Consider the following 17,132-nt stretch of genomic DNA (forward strand, 5'->3'; position numbering starts at 1 on the left):
CCACAGACTCCTGAGCTTTCTTCTACCACCACCTGGGGCTGGGCCAGAGAAAGCCTTTGATGCATCTGGAGTCACACAGCATGGTGGATGTGGTTGAGCCAGCTGGAGCTGGGGGGTCTCCTCTCTGGGCACAACACACTAGCTCTACAGAGGAGAAACTGAGGCATAGAGAAGTGGGGTGATGTAGCAGGGAACAAGTGGGTTGAGAGGTCTGACTCAGCTGGACTCTGGGGGTGTTCCTGCCCAGCTCCACCCATTACCCCAGGATTCACTGTTTCCTTACCCGAAATCCAGGACCCCAATGGGTCCTAACTTGAGGCTGCCGCATGGGTTCTGTGGCATCATTGCTTTACCTAGTGGATGTGCCGAATTCAATAGACAGATGGTAGGAGGATGACGAGCACAGGAATTTGAGGATTTAGTGAACTATCATTGCGCCACTGCACTCCAGCCTAGGCTGGAAGACCTCACAAGAGTGAGGTCTCTTTTTATTTTTTATTTATTTATTTATTTATTTATTTATTTATTTTTTTTTTTTTTGAGACGGAGTCTTGCTCTGTCGCCCAGGCTGGAGTGCAGTGGCCGGATCTCAGCTCACTGCAAGCTCCGCCTCCCGGGTTCACGCCATTCTCCGGCCTCAGCCTCCCGAGTAGCTGGGACCACAGGCGCCGCCACCTCGCCCGGCTAATTTTTTGTATTTTTAGTAGAGACGGGGTTTCACCATGTTAGCCAGGATGGTCTCGATCTCCTGACCTCGTGATCCGTCCGTCTCGGCCTCCCAAAGTGCTGGGATTACAGGCGTGAGCCACCGCGCCTGGCCTATTTATTTATTTTTAAGACAGAGTCTTACTCTGTCACCAGGCTGAAGTACAGTGGCACGATCTCTGCTTACTGCAACTTCCACCTCTTGGGTTCAGGCAATTCTCCTGTCTCAGCTTCCCGAGTAGCTGGGACTACAGGCGTGTGCCACTACGCGCAGCTAATTTTTGTATTTTTAGTAGAGACGGGGTTTCACCATGTTGGTCAGGATGGTCTTGATCTCTTGACCTTGTGATCCGCCCGCCTAGGCCTCCCAAAGTGCTGGGATTACAGGTGTGAGTCAGCGCACCCAGCTCTTTTTTTGTTTGTTTTTTTTAAAGAGGCGGGTGTAGTGTCATGGCCTGTAATTTCAGCTCTTTGGAAGCCAAGGTGGGAGGGTCGCTTGAGCCCAGCTTGGTCAACATAGTGAGAATCCATCTGTGATTTTTTTTTTTCTTTTTTTTTGAGATGGAGTCTCGCTCTGTCACCCAGGCTGGATGGAGTGCAGTGGCCAGATCTCAGCTCACTGCAAGCTCCGCCTCCCAGGTTTACGCCATTCACCTGCCTCAGCCTCCCACGTAGCTGGGACTACAGGCACCCGCCACCTCGCCTGGCTAGTTTTTTGTATTTTTTTTAGTAGAGACGGGGTTTCACCATGTCAGCCAGGATGGTCTCGATCTCCTGACCTTGTGATCCGCCCGCCTCGGCCTCCCAAAGTGCTGGGATTACAGGCTTGAGCCACCGCGCCCGGCCTGATTTTTTTTTTTTTTTTTTTTTTTTAAAAAAGAGCGTGCCAGGCACTGTGGTTCCCACCTGTAATCCCAGCACTTTGGGAGACCCAGGTGGGTGGATCACTTGAGCTCAGGAGTTCCAGACCAACCTGCCCAACATAGTGAAACCCCATCTCTACTTAAAATACAAAAATTAGCTGAGTGTAGTGGCGCATGTCTGTAATCGCAGCTACTCGGGAGGCAGAGGTTGCAGTGAACCAAGATCATGGGACTGCAATGCAGCCTGGGCAACACAGCGAGACTCCATCTCAAAATGAGACAGATGGGGTCCAGGGGAGAGGATGTGAATGTCTGGATGCGGCCTGTGAGGAAGCACAGCTGGAGGCCCAGGAAGACCTCTCCCAGGGGATGTGTGCACTGATATTTCAGTGATGGCAAGGGTCTGCCCATGCAGGGAACTGACAGCCCCAGGTCTGGGCAACAGCACGCCCTGTGCAAAGGCCCTGGGGCCAGATCTAGCCTGGTGCATTCCAGATGGATGAGGCCAGGTAGCCCGCAGAGCCCCACCCTGCAGGGCTTCAGGGGCCATGAGAAAGGGCCAGGGTTGATGCTGGCAGGTTCCCTGATCCCATCTGGCTCTCCCAACTCCAGACTCTGGGAGCTTCTCCCATGATGCCGCTCACCAGTACAGCTAGGATGGGCGGAGCCAGCACTGGGGCCTCTGTCACCCCAGCACCTGCACCTTCTTCTTACTGTTCCATCTTGCCCCCAAGAATGAGGACATCCCTGAAAATAGACCACTACATTCATCTCACCTGCATCTATCACCTTATAGCCCAGGAGGGGAAGCTCCCTGCCACAGCCACCCAGCAGAAACTGGTGCAGAAGGGAGGTTGGAGGCCCTCCCAAAGGCCTGGGACTCCAATCTACACCCCCACCTCACTCACTTACCCGCCGCTTCTAGGCCCTTGTTCTCTGGGTCACCTGGATAACTTGAGGCTGGGTGTGGCTTGAGTCTGTGCCCTCTTTCCAGTGGCTAGCCCCAGGTTCAGGCAATTCTCCTACCTCAGCCTCCCAATTAGCTGGGATTATAGGCATGTGCCACCACACCCAGCTAATTTTTTTTGCACGCCAGCTCTGTCACCCAGACTGGAGTGCAGTGGCATGATCTTGGCTCACTGCAATCTCTGACCTCTGACTCCCGGGTTCAAGTGATTCTCCTGTCTCAGCTTCCCAAGCAGCTGGGATTACAGGTGCACACCACCACACCTGGCTAATTTTTTATTATTTATTTATTTATTTATTTTGAGTCTTACTCTGTCGCCCAGGCTGGAGTGCAGTGGTGGGATCTCGGCTCACTGCAAACTCTGCCTCCCAGGTTCACACCATTCTCCTACCTCAGCCTCCTGAGTAGCTGGGACTACAGGTGCCTGCTACCACGCCCGGCTAATTTTTTGTATTTTTAGTAGAGACGGGGTTTCACCGTGTTAGCCAGGATGGTCTTGATCTCCTGACCTCGTGATCCGCCCGCCTCGGCCTCCCAAAGTGCTGGGATTACAGGCGTGAGCCACCGTGCCCAGCCTATTTATTTATTTTTGAGATGGGGTCTTGCTCTGTTACCCAGGCTGGAAGTGCAGTGGCCCAATCTTGGCTCACTGCAGCCTCCGCCTCTTGGGTTCAAGCAATTCTCCCACCTCAGTCTCTCAAGTAGTTGGGATTACAGGGGCATGCCACGAAGCTTGGCTAATTTTTTTTTTTTTTTGAGACAGAGTCTCGCTCTGTAGCCCAGGCTGGAGTGCAGTGGCACGATCTTGTTCACTGCTACCTCTGCCTCCCGGATCCTGGTTCAAGTGATTCTCCTGCCTCAGCCTCCCGAGTAGCTGGGATTACAGGCACTCGCCAACATGCTGAGCTAATTTTTGTATTTTTAGTAGAGACGGGGTTTCACCATGTTGGCCAGGCTGATCTTGAACTCCTGACCTCGTGATCACCGCCTCGGCCTCCCAAAGTGTTGGGATTACAGGAGTGAGCCACCGCTCCTGGCCTTTTTTTTTTTTTTTGAGATGGAGTCTTGCTCTGTCATCCAGGCAGGAGTGCCGTGGTGCATCTCGGCTCACTGCAACCTCCGCCTCCAGGATTTAAGGGATTCGCCTGCCTCATCCTCCTGAGTAGCTGGGATTACAGGCGCGTGCCACCATGCCCAGATAATTTTGTATTTTTAGTAGAGACAGGGTTTCACCACATCAGTGATTAACTTTCTTTTTTTTCTCTCTCTCTCTGTTACCCAGGCTGGAGTGCAGTGGCACCATCTCAGCTCACTGCAACCTCCACCTCCCGGGTGCAAGGGATTCTTGTGCCTCAGAATCCCTATAACAAGCATGTAATCCCAGCACTTTGGGAGGCCAAGGAGGGTGGATCACCTGAGGTCAGGAGTTCAAGACCAGCCTGGCCAACATGGTGAGACCCGGTCTCTACTAAAAATGCAAAAATCAGCCAGGTGTGGTGGCATGCGCCTGTAATCCCAGCTGCTCAGGAGCCTGAAGCAGAAGAATTGGCTTGAACCCAGGAGACAGAGGTTGCAGTGACCTAAAATTGCACCATTGCACTCCAGCCTAGGCAACAAGAGTGAAACTCATCACCAATATGTGTGTGTGTGTGTGTGTGTGTATATACATACAACCTCTTGACTTTTCATAATGCAAAGTCAACTTGTTTCCTGTTCATGTAGAGCACAAATCCGTTTTTTTTTTGTTTTTTACCCCGAAACAGAGTATTACTCTGTTGCCCAGGCTGGAGTGCAGTGGCCTGATCTCGGCTTATTGCAACCTCTGCCTTCCGGGTTCAGTGATTCTCCTGCCTCAGCTTCCAAAGTAGCTGGGATTACAGGCGAGTGCCACTATGTCCAGCCAATTTGTTTGGTATTTTTGGTAGAGGTGAGGTTTCATCTTGTTGGACAGGCTGCTCTCGAACTCCTGGCCTCGTAATCCACCTGCCTTGGCATTCCGAAGTGCTGTGATTACAGGCGTGAGCCACCACGCCTAGCCAGCACACAAATCTTTTTTTTTTTTTTTTTGAGACAGAGTCTCACTCTGTCACCCAGGCTGGAGTGCAGTGATGCGATCTCAGCTCACTGCAACCTCTGCCTCCCGGGTTCACGCCATTCTTCTGCCTCAGCCTCCCAAGTAGCTGGGACTACAGGTGCCTGCCACCATGCCTGGCTAATTTTTTGTATTTTTTAGTAGAGACAGGGTTTCACCGTGTTAGCCAGGATGGTCTCAATCTCCTGACCTCATGATCCACCCGCCTCGGCCTCCCAAAGTGCTGGGATTACAGGCATGAGCCACTGTGCCCAGCTCAGCACACAAATCTTAAGATACAGAATTTCTTCAATCCAGGAGTTCCTAAGTCTTGTTTGTTTCTTAGAGACACGGTCTCGCTGTGTCACCCAGGCTGGAGTGCAGTGGTGCAGCTCTCTGCAGCACTGACCCGCCCCCCTGCACTCAGGTGATCTTCCCACCTCAGCCTCCCAAGTAGCAGGGGCTACAGGCATTTGCCACTGTTCTCAGCCAATATTTTAGTGTTGAATTGCGGCCTAGACCTGGCTAAATGTGAGACTGATAGTTAATATTTCACTCACTTGCTTGATGCACTTTTTTTTTTTTGAGATGGAGCCTCACTCTGTCACCTAGGTTGGAGTGCAGTGGGGTGATCTTGGCTCACTGAGACCTCTGTCTCACGGGTTCAAGTAATTCTCCTGCCTCAGCCTCCCGAGTAGCTGGGACTGTAGGTGCGTGCCACCACGCCCGGCTAATTTCTATGTTTTTATTAGAGACGGGGTTTCACCATGCTGACCAGGCTGGTCTTGAACTCCCAACTTCAAGTGATCCGCCCACCTCGGCCTCCCTTAGTGCTAGGATTATAGGTGTGAGCCACTACGCCTGGTCGCTTGTTTGATAAACTTTTTAAAAAGCTTTATTAAAGGAAGGAAATGTCCTTCCTGGCCAAGCAAACTGCCAGTGCCAACCAATGTCTGGAGTTGAAATAGCCCTGCAGGACGGGCGCGTGGCTCAAGCCTGTAATCCCAGCACTTTGGGAGGCCGAGACGGGCGGATCATGAGGTCAGATTGAGACCATCCTGGCTAACATGGTGAAACCCCGTCTCTACTAAAAAATACAAAAACTAGCGAGTGGGGGTAAGCCAGTGCTGCCTATGGTCAACTGAGGAGAACTGGCCTGAAATGTTCAGGCAAGCTGAAATGAGCAGAGGATTACTGCTCAACTCCCTAAAACAGCGAGATATCTAAAAAAAAAGAAAAATACAAAAAGAGCCAGCCAATGCAGGTGGCAGGCACCTGTAGTCCCAGCCTACTCGGGAGGCTGAGGCAGAGAATAAATGAAATCCGGGGAGGCGGAGCTTGCAGTGGCGGAGATCCGGCCACCGCACTCCAGCCACAGGAGACAGAGCAAGACTCAGTCTCAAAAAAAAAAAAAAAAGAAGAAAACAGAAATAGCCCCAGAGCTTCCCAGAACATGCAAATTATGACATGGTCCGGGGATGGGGAGGAGAGAGGCCCCGAATGGCTGGACTAGGATTGTGAAATTGAATGTGGTCATTCACTTGGCCACTTCATCCTCAAAGGTTTGAGCTGGATGTGGGTGGCGAACTGGAGCATCCAGTAGGTGTGATATTGCAGTTGTGTTGAAGGCATGGAATGCTTTTCATGGGTGGCGAAGGGTATCCCTCGTGGATGGCATAGGTGTGCAAGGTATGCCAGCTGGACCACGTGTGATACCTTTGGAGAACGACGGGGATGGCTTTTTCTTTCATACCAACACATTTCCTAACACCTCCCATGTACCTGGCCTTGAGCAGTGACTCAGCTGGGCCTTACCCGACCTGCTATGGGCTGTGAATTGGAAGTGAGCATTGCAGAAGGAATTTTGCATGTGTACACGAGCTCACATTTCTGGAGCATTTGAACAGGGCGAGCTACATGTGTCCTTGTCTCATGTCATCGTCAGAGGACAATCAGGTAGATGCTGTTACACTCCCTGTTTCCTGGATGAGCAAACTGAGGAACAGAGAGGGCAAGACATGTCCAAGACCACACATGGGGCAAGGGGCAGGGTGGGGTCACTGCTTCCATCAGAGAGCTCACCAGGTGGACTACGTGTCCAGGGGGCACTCTAGGGTAATCAACTCACTTGCAATATTGTGGGTGACCTAGTTCTTTTTCTTTTTTCTTGAGACAGAGTCTCGCTGTGTCACCCAGGCTGGAGTGCAGTGGCGCGATCTCAGCTCACTGCAAACTCCGCCTCCCAGGTTCATGCCATTCTCCTGCCTCAGCCTCCCGAGAGTAACTGGGACTACAGGCACCTGTCACAATGCCTGGCTAATTTTTTTGTATTTTTAGTAGAGACGGGGTTTCACTGTGGTAGCCAGGATGGTCTCGATCTCCTGACCTTGTGATCCACCCGCCACGGCCTCCCAAAGTGCTGGGATTACATGTGTGAGCCACCACGTCCGGCCTTGTTCGCAGAAATTTTTAAGAACTAGGTCATCCATGGCCGGGAGCGGTGGCTCACGCCTGTAATCCCAGTACTTTGGGAGGCCGAGACAGGTGGATCACTTGAGGTCGGGGGTTCGAGACCAGCCTGACCAACATGGTGAAAACCTGTCTCTACTAAAAATACAAAATTAGCTGGGCGTGGTGGTGCATGCCTGTAATCCCAGCTACTTAGGAGGCTGAGGCAGGAGAATTGCTTGACCGGGAGGCAGAGGTTGCAGTGAGCCAAGATCATGCCACTGCACTCCAGCCTGGGCAACAAGAGTAAAACTCTGTCTCTAAACAAACAAACAAAAATGTCTGCAGATGGCCAGGCGCAGTGGCTCATGGCCTACAATCCTAGCACTTCCTAGCACTTTGAGAGGCTGAGGCAGGAGGTTCTTTTGAACCCAGGAGTTTGAGACCAGCCTGGGCAACATGGAAAAATCCCATCTCTTCAAAAAATACAAAAAATTGGCCCAGTATGGTGGAGCAGGCCTGTAATTTCAGCTACCTGGGAGGCTGAGGTGGGAGGATGGGTTGAGGCCAGGAGTTCGAGGCTGCAGTGAGCCAAGCTCATGCCACTGCACTCCCGCCTAGGTGACAGAGTGAGACCTTGCCTCAAAAAAAAAAAAAAAAAAAAAAAAAGGCCAAGCGCAGTGGCTTACGCCTGTAAAACCAGCACTTTGGGAGGCCGAGGCGGATGGATCATGAGGTCAGGAGATTGAGACCATCCTGGCTAACACGGTGAAACCCCGTCTCTATTAAAAATACAAAAAATTAGCCGGGTATGGTGGCACGCGCCTGTAACCCCAGCTACTTGGGAGGCTGAGGCAGGAGAATCTCTTGGACCCAGGAGGCGGAGGCTGCAGTGAGCCTGAGATTGTGCCACTGCTCTCCAGCCTGGGCGACAGAGTGAGACTCCATCTCAAAAAAAAAAAAGAAAAGAAAAGAAAATGGAAGGCTGGGCTTGGTGGCTCACGCTTGTAATCCTAGCACTTCAGGAGGCCCAGACAAGGAGGATCAGTTTGAATTCAGGAGGTCGAGGGTGCAGTGAGCCATGATGGCGCCATTGCACTCCAGCCTGGACAACACAGCAAGACCCCTCAAAAAAAAAAATAGGAAAATGAAGCTGGACTGCACCATCGCTCAAGGCCTGTGGGGATGTAGGATTTTATCCTATTAAAAGTATTCATCTCATAAGAAAAAGTTTACCAGCTCCTCCTCCACCTACCGGTCCAGCACCTTCCCTGGGTGGAAGTCCCATCATCCCACCCTAAGGGATGCCCTATAGGTCCAACTCAGCTTCCAACGCGCGCGCCTCGTTTACATAGCCACGCCCACCCTCCCTAGCCCGCGACCGGGCCTACCCACCCACGTGTTTCACGCCGGCTCCGCCCCTCCACGCCCTCTCTGCGGCTTTCCACAGAAGCCAAAGACGGAAGACTGTAGAGATCTCATAAATAATGCATCACGTCAGCGGCTGTCGGGGCGGGGCTTTGACGCGCCTGGCTGAGTCAGGGTTATGTATAATACTATGGAGGTGGGGCCTGGAGGGGTGCGCGTGTTGAGGCGGAGTTCGTTCACGGAAGTGGCCGCCTCTAGGGCCTGAAGAGGCAGGGCCATCAGTGCCTTATGAATTTGCAACAACTTGGGGCGTTGACTGTGGGCCTTGTGGGGCCCGCAGGGGGCGTGGCCAGGCGCGTCTCCTGAATAATGCAGTACGCTGCCTGGCGGTACGCCGGCGACTGTTGGCTTCGCGGGACTCTGGGGGGCGTGGCCAGCCGCGTCTCATGAATAATGCAGCACGTCAGCGGGCGGCGGGGCGGGGCGTGGCCGGCGCGGCGGCGCTGGAGCCGGGAAGGGGGCGCGGGGGAGAGATGGTCGCAAGATGGCGGCGCTGAAGGAGGCTAGGAGCTACGGGCTGTCGTGCGGGCGGGTTAGCGACGGCAGCAAGGTGTCGGTGTTCCACGTGAAGCTCACCGACAGTGCCCTGAGGGCCTTCGAGAGCTACCGCGCCAGACAGGTGAGTGGCATGGCGCCCGGCGCGCCAGTGGGGAACGTCGGGGCGCGGGCCGGCCTCGCGCGCCCCTCACTGAGGCGTCCGGGCTCGGAGACGCTGGGTCTGTGGTGCTGCTTGCGGGTCCCTGGGCCGGCAGGGCGCGGAGTGGGCGCCCGTCCGGCCTGGAGCGCTGAGAACCGCGTTCCTTCTCAGCATTAGGAGGCAATACAGGCGGGCGGCCCGGGGCTGCTGAGGAGCCCAGACTCGCGCGCCGGGCCGGGAGGGCGTCGGTGTAGGCACCTGGCGGCGTACGGGGCCTTTCTGGCCTGCCCCGCACCTGAGCAGGATCCAGTTTGCGCACCTGGCGGCGGGGCGAGGAGGCGGTGGGCCGCACGGTCTCGGCACCGTGATAGGGGAAAGGTGGGGGCTTTTCCATCTGGGGCCCGAGTAGAGCCGTTGGTGGGGGTGACTGTGTCTGCCCTCATGGGAAGCAACGATCGTCTGTGTGCCTGGCAGGGGGTGGTCAGCGGGGCACTTGTGGGGGCCTGTTCTGTCTGGGTGGGAGGCTGTCTGCAGCTGGGGGCCGGCTTTGACGCGTTCCGATGAAGCCCCTCAGGTTGGGCCACTTTGGTTCTTGGGACGGGGAGTTTGGGCAGAAACTGACAGCTTGTCCCAGCTTTCTGCTCCCCTTACGCCCCTTACACCCTGTCTCTCCGTACACCCTTGGAGAGGGGAAGTGTTGGGGGCGGCTGTGATGTTTTCCTCAGGGCACATGTAGGGGTATCCCTGCCACCCGGGAGGAAACTCTGGCTACCACATCTGGCCGCTGACTCTGGAACTTCTCAGAGGCAGATTTGGGCCCATCTGGGGGAAGTTTGAGGCGTTTCGGTTCTGCCACCTGGCTGGTGGTGGGGAGGGGAGGCTGCCGTGTATGTTCTCTTGGGCCTGACTTTGGGGCGCATCTGGGGCCGTGGTCAGAAACCTGCCTTTTTCATTTCTGTTTGTGTCATGGCCCCCCCCCCCCGGTCTGTGCTGGGTCAGAAGTTGCAGATGACCAGTGGTCAGGTCCCGAGGGGAAGTGGTTTAGGAACCTTGTAACTCCTTTTCTGGAAATTGGGGGCTTCATAGCCCTAAAGGGAGTGGAGGTGGGTCTAGTCTCAGACTCAGAGAGCCCTGCTCCCTGCATGTGTGTGTTTGTGTATACTGGTGATGGTGGTGGTGGGGGGGGTGCCGCGGGCGGGTGAGGAGGGAGACTAACTAGGAAGGAATGTGGCTTTCTTCCTGCCCCGAACTTGTTCAGCTCCATTAGCTAAGCCGAGAATTTCTTCCCCTGTTTGGTTTCCACTGCTCTCCCGGTGCCCACCCCTTCCGTGCTTCTTTCCCATGTCTTTGGGTAATTTCCTCCCTGTCCTGGTGTCTCAGTTTTCCCCTTCATAGAACGAGGATTTCATTTTTTTCGGAAGAGCAAGTTCGCACCTTGTCAAAAAGACTCCCCAAGATGAGGCTAAGGCGCCCCTGCAGGTGAGGAGGAGATGGTGGCAGCGACAGCAGCTGCTGGCCCGTGACCAGCCAGAGCCTCTCTTCCTGGTAGAATTCTGGCCCTGGGTCTTTTTCCCTGAGCGATTCTGACTTGTCCTGCAGGAAGGCAGGCTTTCCTAGAAACAGCTGGGGGAGAGATCATGAGTCATGTAACTACGATGGACTTGGTACCTGGTCACCACTGTCTTCTGCGCTTTGGGAACCAGGAGCTCCGCCTTCTCTCTGATGCTGCTCTTGCTTGCTTCAGTACAGAAGGTCTGCCTGTGTGTCCACCTCATGCTGTCACACAGCTATTTTTACTTTAGGGTATTGGTTACATCCCCTCTCTAAGCTGGATCTTCCTCATGTTAGGGTGAAGGTTACTGTGAACTGTTACTCTCAGAGCCCAGCTGTGTAGGGCAGTGTGTTGACCAGCCAGGAGGGGCTCCCTAGAATAACTTCTCCAAGCCATCTAGAGCAACTTGGCTGGCTGGATTATATTTTGGGGTGATTCAAACTCGGGTTTTTCTCAAAAAGCTGTCTGGTAATTTAAGTGGCTTGGCCACTTTCTGTCTTTTGTTTTTTTTGAGATGGAGTCTCGCTCTGTCGCCCAGGCTGGAGTGCAATGGCCGGATCTCAGCTCACTGCAAGCTCCGCCTCCCGGGTTCACGCCATTCTCCTGCCTCAGCCTCCCGAGTAGCTGGGACTACAGGCGCCCGCCACCTCGCCCGGCTAGTTTTTTTTTTGTATTTTTTAGTAGAGACGGGTTTCACCGTGTTAGCCAGGATGGTCTCGATCTTCTGACCTCGTGATCCGCCCGTCTCGGCCTCCCAAAGTGCTGGGATTACAGGGTTGAGCCACCGCGCCCGGCCTTTTTTTTTTTTTTTTGAGATGGAGTTTCATTCTGCTGCCCAGGCTGGAATGCAGTGGCGCGATCTCGGCTCACTGCAGCCTCTGCCTCCTGGGTTCAAGCGATTCTCCTGCCTCAGCCTCCTGAGTAGCTGGGACTACAGGCACATGCCACCACGCCTGGCTAATTTTTGTATTTGTAGTAGAGTCAGGGTTTTGCCATGTTGGCCGGGCTGGTCTTGAACTCCTGACCTCCAGTGATCCACCCTTCTCGGCCTCTAAAAGTGCTGGAACTGCAGGTGTGAGCCACTGCTCCCAGCCAGCTCGGCTACTTTCGAATTTAATCTTGCCCATGGGGCAGTACGGTGGGTGGACTTCTCTAAGGACAGGGCACCTCCATGCTCTCTGTGGTTTTGGGTAGTGAGCTTGAGGAAGGCAGCTTGAAGAACTTGATTGTGTAACCAGAGAAGTGTACTGGTTATGGACAAACTCTCATGTGGACAGCTCTATCAACCAGCAGCCAGAGTTTTCTATTCCCCATGCTGTGGTTACTTAGTTTGCCAATTGCAACTTCTGGAGAGGGCTTTTATTTTTAGTTTTTTTTTTTTTTGTTTGTTTTTTTGAGATGGAGTCTTGCTCTGTCGCCCAGGCTGGAGTGTAGTGGCACGATCTCAGCTCACTGCAAGCTCCGCCTCCCGGGTTCACACCATTCTGCCTCAGCCTCCCCAGCAGCTGGGACTACAGGCACATACCACCAGCCCCGACTAATTTTTTGTATTTTTCGTAGAGGCGGGTTTCACCGTGTTAGCCAGGATGGTCTCGATCTCCTGACCTTGTAATATGCCCTCCTCGGCCTCCCAAAGTGCTGGGATTACAGGCGTGAGTCACTATGCCCGACCAATTTTTGTTTTTAATTACGAAGAGGCTTTTACAAATTCAGGTGTGGCAGGGGCTAGAAGGGAACTTGTTGTGGAACTTTCTCTTTGGCTCCTAGGAGCAGGTAATCCTAGCTCTGGGAACAGCCCAGGTAGAAGCCCTCCTGTTTTCTCTCCCCAGAGGGCTTTGGTGTTGACTTGGTAGCCAGCTGGAGCAGCATGGTGGAAGGTAAAGGCGCAGCAATACCCGTAGCTGCTGGCCTTCTCATTCTACCTTGGACTTCCTGTAGTTTTTCTTTCCTTTTTTTTTTTTTTTTGAGACAGGATCTTGCCCTGTTGCCCAAGCTGGATTGCACTGGTGTAATCTCAGCTCACTGCAACCTCCACCTCCCGGGTTCAAGTGATTCTCCTGCCTCAGCCTCCCAAGTAGCTGGGACTACAGGCACACACCACCATGCCTGGCTAATTTTTGTATTTTTAGTAGAGGTGGGGTTTTACCATGTTGGTCTGGATGGTCTCAAACTCCTGACCCCTCAAGTGATCCACCTGCCTCAGCCTCCCAAAGTGCTGGGATTATAGGCCCGAGTCGCTACGCTGGGCCTTTTTTTTTTTTTTTTTTTTTTTTTTAGAGGTGAGATTTTGCTCTGTTGCCCAGGCTGGAGTGCAGTGGCGTGATCATAGCTCACTGCAGCCTCGAACTTCCAGGCTCAAGCCAGCCTCAGTCTTCTGAGTAGCTGGGGGCCACAGGTGTGTACCACTGCCCCGGCTAAGTTTTAAATTTTTTTGTAGAGACAGGGTCTCGCTATGTTGCCAAGGCTTGTTTCAAACTCCGGGGCTTAAGTGATTTCCCTGCCTGCCTCAGCCTCCCAAAGTGCTGGAATTACAAGAGTGAGCCATCGTGCCTGGCCTAGTTTTGTTGTTGTTGTTTTTTGAGACAGAGTTTCACTCTTGTTGCCAGGCTGGAGTGTAATGGCGTTATCTCTGCTCACTGCAACCTCAACCTCCCAAGTAGCTGAGCTCACAGGCATGCGCCACCGTGGTCTGCAAATTTTGTATTTTTAGTAGAGACAGGGTTTTATCTTGTTGGTCAGTCTGGTCTTAAACTCCTCACCTCAGGTGATCCTCCTGCCTTGGCCTCCCAAAGTGCTGGCATTACAGGAGTGAGCCATCGTGTCTGGTCTAGTTTTTCCTCTTTCTTTTCTTTTCTTCTTATTTTTTTTTTTTTGAGACAGGGTCTTACTCTGTCACCTAGGCTGGAGTACAGTGGTGTGATCATAGCTCACTGCAGCCTCCAACTCCCAGGCTTAAGTGATCTTCCCACCTCAGCTGCCCAGAGTGCTGGGACTACAGGCATGAACCATTGTGCCTGGCCCAGTTTTTTTCTTTCTCTTTTAATCCCAGCACTTTGGGAGGCTGAGGTGGGAGGATCCCTTGAGGTCAGGAGTTTGAGACCAGCCTGGCCAATGTGGTGAAAACCTGTCTCTACTAAAAATACAAAAAAATTAGCCAGGCATGGTGGTGCGTGCCTGTAATCCCAGCTACTTGGGAGGCTGAGGCAGGAGAATCTGGGAGATGGAGGTTGCAGTGAACCGAGATCGCACCACTGCACTCCAGCCTGGGTGACAGAGGGAGACTCTGTGTCAGAAAACAAAATGACGGCCAGGCACGGTGGCTCACGCCTGTAATCCCAGCATTTTGGGAGGCCGAGGCAGGCGGATCACGAGGTCAGGAGATCGAGACCATCGTGGCTAACACGGTGAAGCCCTGTCTGTACTAAAAAAACATAAAAAATTAGCCAGATGTGGTGGTGGGTGCCTGTAGTCCCAGCTACTGGGGAGGCTGAGGCAGGAGAATGACAGGAACCTGGGAGGCGGAGCTTGCAGTGAGCCGAGATCGCACCACTGCACTCCAGCCTGGGCGACAGAGCGAGACTCTGTCTCAAAAAAAAGAAAAAAGAAAAAAGAAAACAACGAAACGTTCATGGGTTGTAAGGTGGCTGTTCTTGTGGATCTCCCGGTTTGCTCTGATGAGTGATTTTCGGGAGAGGGGAGAGTGGAAGCATGGACACACCCCTTCCTTCCAATACAGTGTCACTCACCTGCGTGGGGAAGTAACCTCTGGTCACTCTGAGGAAGTAACCCTCCCAGGGGCACTTGGGTTGTAGTTCATCATTAGGGGTTTGCATGGGCTCTGTTGCTGAATGACCTCTTCTGGATCACAAGCTCCTTGGTGGAGAGGAGCACACTGTTCAAAAAAAATTGAGGGCCCAGGAAGGGCTTCATGAGGCCCAGGGATTAGAGCCTCTCTCTATTTGAATCTCAGCTCTACCTGCCTCCTGAGGCCATGGGTGAGTGCCTGACCCTCCCATCTCCGAATCCTTTTCAGAACTGGGGTCAGCAGTATTTGACCTGCTCCCTCAAGTTCCAGATCCTTCTCTCAGGGCTGTGAGGATCCTGGTGCCTGACCCTTTCTGAGTTCCAGATTCTCTTCCTTTTGGGAGGAGAATAACCTGACCCCTCTTGTCCTCTGAGCCCTTAGTGAACATACCCAGAGCTGGCTCCTGGGGGGCTGGTCCCTGCCTGGAGGTTCATACAGCGCCGGTGGGAGACTCTGGATCACTAATCTAACCCAATATGATTTAGCCTCTGGTCAGTGCACATGGCTCGGGGTCTGGTTACCCACTAGTGATTGAGATGGGCCCTTCATGTCATGAGCTGACATTCTAGTGGCAGGAGACAGAGAATTCATGAACAGGAAGGATGGCACAGAAATTAGCAAGAGGAACTCGCTGTTGGTCAACGTTAGTGATGGTGAGGGGTACAGGTGGGGCAGTCAGTGGGTGCTTCCAGCAGGTGACACGGAGCTGCAGTCTGCTGGGGGAAGGGTCCCAGGCATGGCTGGCATGCTCTCCCAGGGAAGGGTATGAAGGGAGTGGAGGTAGAGAGGTGCTGGGCCTCAGGCCTGTCACCAGTACTGGGTGCTTCTGGGTGGCCCTGGAGCTGTGCTGGGGGCTACTGTCTGCTGCTAAGTGGGTGGGCTGCATGGATGTCATCCTCGGCACTGGTGGCAGGAGGAGCCTTACTTTAGCCTGTGATCCATTCCCACAGCAGGGCCCCAGAGGCCCAACTTATCTTCCCTTCCCGTTGGGCACCCCTTGAAAGTTTCCTGAGCAGGGCAGTTTCTTTTTTTTTTTTTTTTTTTTTTTTTGGGAGGCCCAGGTCACCAAGCTCTATACCGCCCAGGCTGCAGGTGCAGTGGCCGGATCTCCAGCTCACCCGCAGGCGCTCCGCCTCCCGGGTTCCCGCCATTCCTCCTGCCTCAGCCTCCCGGTAGCTGGGACTACAGAGCCGCCACCTGCTTGGCTAGTTTCTTGTATTTTTGAAGTAGAGGCCAGGGGTTTCACGTGTTAGCCCGGATGGTCGATCCTCCTGACCTGCGTGATCCAGCCCGTCTCGGCCTCCCAAAGTGCTGGGATTACAGGGGCAGGCCACGGCAGCCCGGCCCTGCTTAAGGGCAGTTTCACTTACCAGCCACTGCCTGCTTTCAGAGGCCTTTTTTAGAGACCTAGTGCTAGTGCTGCCCCTCTTGGCCCTGGGCTAGACCCCCATCCCTTCCCATGGGTGCACATCATCTTGACTACTTGCCGGGAGAGCAAGTTTATGGTCCCCTTTCAAGACAGGGACAGATGTGGCTCTGAGGGGTGGCATCACCTGTCTGAGGGCACTCGGCTGTCCTCACTGGCCCATACTGTCTCTTGAGTGCCCACGCCAACCTCTCATGTGAGATTGCAGGGGGCTTGAGCTGAAGGGGACGCAGCTCTGAAGGGGAGTCATGCTGGGGTCCTGAGCCCCGCTTAAATACAACATTCCGCGTCCCCAAGAGGCTCGAAGCTTGGTGACATGAGTGACTGAGGAGATTCCTCCAGTTGCTGGCTGTGCTGTACCCCTTCCCCCAAGAAAGTGGAAAGGTGATGGACACCTACACCTGTGGAGGGTGCCCCACCCCACCAGTGCTGGCTGTGCCACCCACGGTACTGTATTTCATCACCCATCTTCCCTGTGGTGGGAGCAATTCCTATTTCTCAGGTGATGATATGGGTGGAGATTTGGGAAGAGGCTGAATCACCAGGCGGGATCTCCCAGCTGAGAAGTAGCTGAGAACCCAGAGTCCGGGTGTCATGGCCTGGGCTCTTCCACCTCTAAGGGCTGTGGCCGCTGGATGGACTGGGGTGGAGCAGGTGGGCTGCCAGGGGGCATCAGGAGTGGCCCACTGGTGCACCGGGGTATGGTTTGCCGCTGTATTTCAAGGTGAGCATTTGGTGGTTCTAGGTGGGTTCTTCCAGAAGGTGCTAGAAGAGGACAAGCCAGCTTGAGTCTGTGGGCCCAAGCTGGTGGTTTCTGCAGGAGGCAGGCAAGAGTGTGTGTGAGGGACCGAGCTCTGCCCTCGGCACTGTGACCCTTGACTGTGCTTCCAGCTGGTTGCCGTGGCTGTGATTGTAAACAGCAGGCAGCGCTCACTCGGAAACCCACCCCTCTGTTGACTCACGGCCAAGGCCAGAGTTCGTCACCTTTGAAGCAGTTTTGACATCACACCCGGATTGTGACATCCCGCCCGGGAGACCTTGAGGGAGGAACCCGCCAGCCTGACAAGATTGCTTCTGTGTTCCACGTAGCCCTGGGCTCGAAGCAGCTGCCCAGGGAAGAGACCCTAGTTTTCAGAGGTCTGCTTCTTAGGGGGCATCAGCCTTGTTTAAGGCACCTGGCAGGGCACAGACTTGTGATTGATACTGCACCTTTTGGGGTTGGCCTCTTCT

At 53.9% G+C, this 17,132-nt stretch overlaps 1 protein-coding gene across 4 annotated transcripts in view; it reads left to right on the plus strand.

The window, feature by feature from the left end:
• Positions 1 to 8,893: 8,893 nt before the first annotated feature.
• ELL (elongation factor for RNA polymerase II) overlaps positions 8,894 to 17,132 on the plus strand; it is an 86,734-nt gene continuing 78,495 nt past the window's right edge. For 3 of the 4 annotated variants that reach the window (XM_031659743.1, XM_009193886.4, XM_031659744.1), the window contains exon 1: positions 8,894 to 9,101. In XM_031659743.1, coding sequence (XP_031515603.1) covers positions 8,967 to 9,101 — 135 coding nt within the window. In that variant the 5' untranslated portion in view covers positions 8,894 to 8,966. The remainder of the gene's footprint in view (positions 9,102 to 17,132) is intronic. The other variant, XM_031659745.1, reaches the window with a different exon arrangement.

This window comes from Papio anubis, chromosome 20 (genome assembly GCF_008728515.1).
Source record: "Papio anubis isolate 15944 chromosome 20, Panubis1.0, whole genome shotgun sequence".
Lineage (NCBI taxonomy): Eukaryota > Metazoa > Chordata > Mammalia > Primates > Cercopithecidae > Papio > Papio anubis.